Genomic DNA, 3,410 nt, shown 5'->3' on the forward strand with positions numbered 1-3,410 from the left:
TCTTCTACTCTTCCCTTCCATCCCCTCAATAAAACAGAAAGATAGTATATACAATTGGGGGTATAAATAGATACTTTTTTTTCTATTAATACTGTACAGAGAACTTTATTTATAATTATAACTCAATTATAAAAAGTTGATGTTAAATATAAATAAATGTAACTGTTTATAAATTTATTGGTTTTATCAATCAGAAAATGAAAAGTAAAATAAAATTACTAGATACTGAGCTGGGGGAAAGTAGATCGTTAGTAAGGTTCTCCTGTAGATTTGCACGCTCTCTTTTCCCTTCGATAGCAAGCGTGTATGTTACCGTGGTAAACAAATTATAAATCGCAGGTAATCTCTTATTTTGGAATACATCCACTAAAAATAATTGATAAATTTATCGTAATACATAATTTTCTAATTTATATGGAATTATTTTATTTTACATACAGTGTTCTCTTGACATTAATGTGTAATGTGACTAGTATCAGCAGAAGGATACTTAACATATATTTTTAAGTTACTTTTGTTTATGTAAAATATATCACAACATAATGTAATGTGTATATATATATATGCATATAATATATTTTATGTATAATTTATATTTAGATGCTATGTTTCTTTTTGTATTTAACAATCTACAAAATATACCTGTATTGGTGGATTGTAGGTTATAGTTTATTGAATCAACTGCATTTAAAAACACAGGCTTTAATCAATAAATAATTGTATTTTACACACATACTATGCTTTTTTAAATTAGATGTATAAGAATAAATATTACTTTTATACTATTAATATAATGGATTGTGTTTCATAATAATATTAATTCATATTTGTATATTTACAGCCATGGTACGAATGAATGTTCTCAGCGATGCTTTAAAATCAATTAATAATGCAGAAAAGCGTGGTAAACGACAAGTTTTACTACGTCCATGTTCTAAAGTAATTGTTAAATTTTTGGGTGTAATGATGAAACATGGTAAGTAAAATATGTCAAAATTATTGCGATTTGCTTCTAATATGATAAATATGTATTTATGTTGATTCCAATATTATTTTATAGGATATATTGGTGAATTTGAAATTGTCGACGACCATCGTAGTGGTAAGGTTGTTGTAAATCTTACTGGAAGATTAAATAAATGTGGAGTTATATCCCCAAGATTTGACGTACCAATCAACGATATAGAAAAATGGACTAATAATCTTTTACCATCTAGACAGTTTGGGTAAATAAATACAAGCTTCTATTTATTTTTAATTATAAATGACAAGGAAAATTTAGTTGTTATTTATAATAAAACTGAAATTTTATATTTTATAGATACGTTGTATTAACAACCAGTGGCGGCATTATGGATCACGAAGAAGCTAGAAGGAAACATTTGGGAGGAAAAATTCTTGGATTTTTCTTTTAATTTTTGTTTATTTAAGTAAATAAAATGTCTTTAAAACACTAATGCTGATCATTTTTTGAATAATATTTTATTTAATTTTCTATTATCGATAATTGTTTCTCCTTTTTATAAAGAGTTTCATGGTAATTGCATAAAGATTTTATATATAGTTGTGAGAGTATATTTGATATATTTAGCTGTTTAAATCCCTAAAGCCATATATATATATATATAATTATACGTATTTGTAATGATATATTTAACCGGATTTTGTAATTCCGATCACACCACACGCGAGACGACCTCCTGCATTTCCTGTTGTCTTTGATAATTCATGGCCACCTTTACCAAGGTCATCAGGATCAGCGTGAACAACAAGGGTTCTACCAATTATGTTGTGTTCTCCTTGAAGTTGTATAATCTTGTCAGTTAAATTGACTTTAGCAACACCGTTAGCTCCAGCTTCGATATTTCCCAAATCTCCAACATGACGTACAGCATCATTCGGACCACCATGCTCTTTTCCATGAGGATTGAAGTGGGCACCAGCGCTAGTACAGCCGTTAGTATTATCTCCAAATTCGTGTACGTGAAATCCATGCAGTCCTTTTTTAAGTCCAGAAACTTCTCCGGTTACTTGTACCGGTTGCGATTCATTAGTTTGTTCAAAATATAAAGTTCCCTTAATGGATTCGCCTTGTAATACACAAACGGCTTTAACCGGCATGTTTGCAGTTATTTTATTAAGTTAATAAGGCAAAAATGACCACGTTATATGTATTTCTCTTTAAAGCAAAGGTCTCTTTTCTTATAGTGCTGAATCACGACCGTTGAACAACTACGAACTGTTCCGACAACGTAACGTTACGCGATGATAATGATAAATGATAGTGTTACTGTGTCGGTTTCAACGGATTACGTGTGTACCAGACTATGCGCAGTAACTATACGCACGATAGAAAATCGTACAGAATATATAGCGCGCAGTTTTCTCAGTATCGTACGCACAAAGAAAAAGTTGGTTGTCTACCGTGTATATTTGATATTTTTTTGCAATAAAAACATATTATATATACATTGTTTAAAGAAATTTTGATAAGCTTCTCGTAAAAAGCAGGACAAAACGTCTAGTAAATCAGCAAATTAAAAATTACCTTAATGAAAATCTACTTTTATATCTTATTACTACGCATTGATATTTTTTATACGAAACAGGTCCCTTTTCGAAGGATAATCAGAGCATCAATATTGAATATATTGCATCAAACTTAGTTAGAGAGTAGATAGGGTTCTTATGTTGTTTTCCAACAACAAAAACGTCAATAGATATTTATATAATATTCAATTAGAAATATAAAATACTTCATATTTTTTATGGATATATTTTATTTTTCACAAGTTTCATTTTCTTTTTTGATGAAAATTATAAAGTGTGATTTTTCATGTAGACATATGAATGATATACTCATTATTCTTTTCGACTGTTTAATAATTGATCAGTGAAAAGTCAATTATCGACCTCACGCAAGAATAAATTACGCAATACTGAAAATTGTATTGTTACGATGCATGTATTATATACATATATATATTTCAAATATTTTCAATTATACGTGAAAATGGAATGATTATTCTCACGCGTGTACTCGATAATATACAAGTAAGATAATTTACACGTAATAAACTAAATGAAATATTGCAATGATTATATTATTTCAAATATAATTCAAAGATAGATTACTATTGGTTCTTATAGATTTCCACTATAATCAACGGTCATGAGTAATTCTAAACGTTGATTGGTCCTAAAAGGCATATATTCATTTAGCGATTGATCGCATACTGTCGACGCACACCAAATTTCGTTTTTCATTATAGTTGTTAGCACGGTACGCTAGATGGCTTCATAGGTATGTTAGCTGAACGCATTCGAAATACATTATTGCACTCCGGCAAGCGATTGAACGCTTGAGAACGTAGTCGTCGGTATGTATGTACGTTGCTGGTACAGTATAG

General features: G+C 29.5%; 2 protein-coding genes across 3 annotated transcripts; one reads left to right on the forward strand and one right to left on the reverse strand.

Annotated features, from left to right (window-relative positions):
* The first annotated feature begins 189 nt into the window (after window positions 1-189).
* On the forward strand, window positions 190-1,457 carry LOC122628779 (40S ribosomal protein S15Aa). Of its 2 annotated transcripts, none has more exons than XM_043811412.1 (4): window positions 190-339; window positions 842-976; window positions 1,061-1,226; window positions 1,322-1,457. In XM_043811412.1, exons 2-4 carry the CDS (start codon window positions 844-846, stop codon window positions 1,413-1,415), a joined length of 393 nt encoding a protein of 130 aa, XP_043667347.1. In that variant the 5' UTR covers window positions 190-339; window positions 842-843; the 3' UTR covers window positions 1,416-1,457. The 2 variants fall into 2 exon arrangements, with proteins under 2 accessions (XP_043667347.1, XP_043667357.1); XM_043811422.1 differs by lacking the exon at window positions 190-339 and adding an exon at window positions 356-379.
* Window positions 1,458-1,463: 6 nt separating this feature from the next.
* On the reverse strand, window positions 1,464-2,327 carry LOC122628772 (superoxide dismutase [Cu-Zn]). The gene has a single exon (XM_043811399.1). The coding sequence runs from the start codon at window positions 2,119-2,121 to the stop codon at window positions 1,654-1,656; it is 468 nt and encodes a 155-aa protein (XP_043667334.1). The 5' UTR covers window positions 2,122-2,327; the 3' UTR covers window positions 1,464-1,653.
* Between the last annotated feature and the right edge of the window lie 1,083 nt (window positions 2,328-3,410).

This window comes from Vespula pensylvanica, chromosome 1 (genome assembly GCF_014466175.1).
Source record: "Vespula pensylvanica isolate Volc-1 chromosome 1, ASM1446617v1, whole genome shotgun sequence".
In the NCBI taxonomy this organism is placed as follows: Eukaryota; Metazoa; Arthropoda; class Insecta; order Hymenoptera; family Vespidae; genus Vespula; species Vespula pensylvanica.

Bases quoted from the DNA above. Each gene is read 5' to 3' on its own strand.
- LOC122628772 (XM_043811399.1), bottom strand. From the start codon at position 2,121: ATGCCGGTTAAAGCCGTTTGTGTATTACAAGGCGAATCCATTAAGGGA.
- LOC122628779 (XM_043811412.1), top strand. From the start codon at position 844: ATGGTACGAATGAATGTTCTCAGCGATGCTTTAAAATCAATTAATAAT. The intron at 977-1,060 runs GTAAGTAAAATA...ATTATTTTATAG, and splicing joins GGGTGTAATGATGAAACATG to GATATATTGGTGAATTTGAA. The intron at 1,227-1,321 runs GTAAATAAATAC...TATATTTTATAG, and splicing joins TTACCATCTAGACAGTTTGG to ATACGTTGTATTAACAACCA.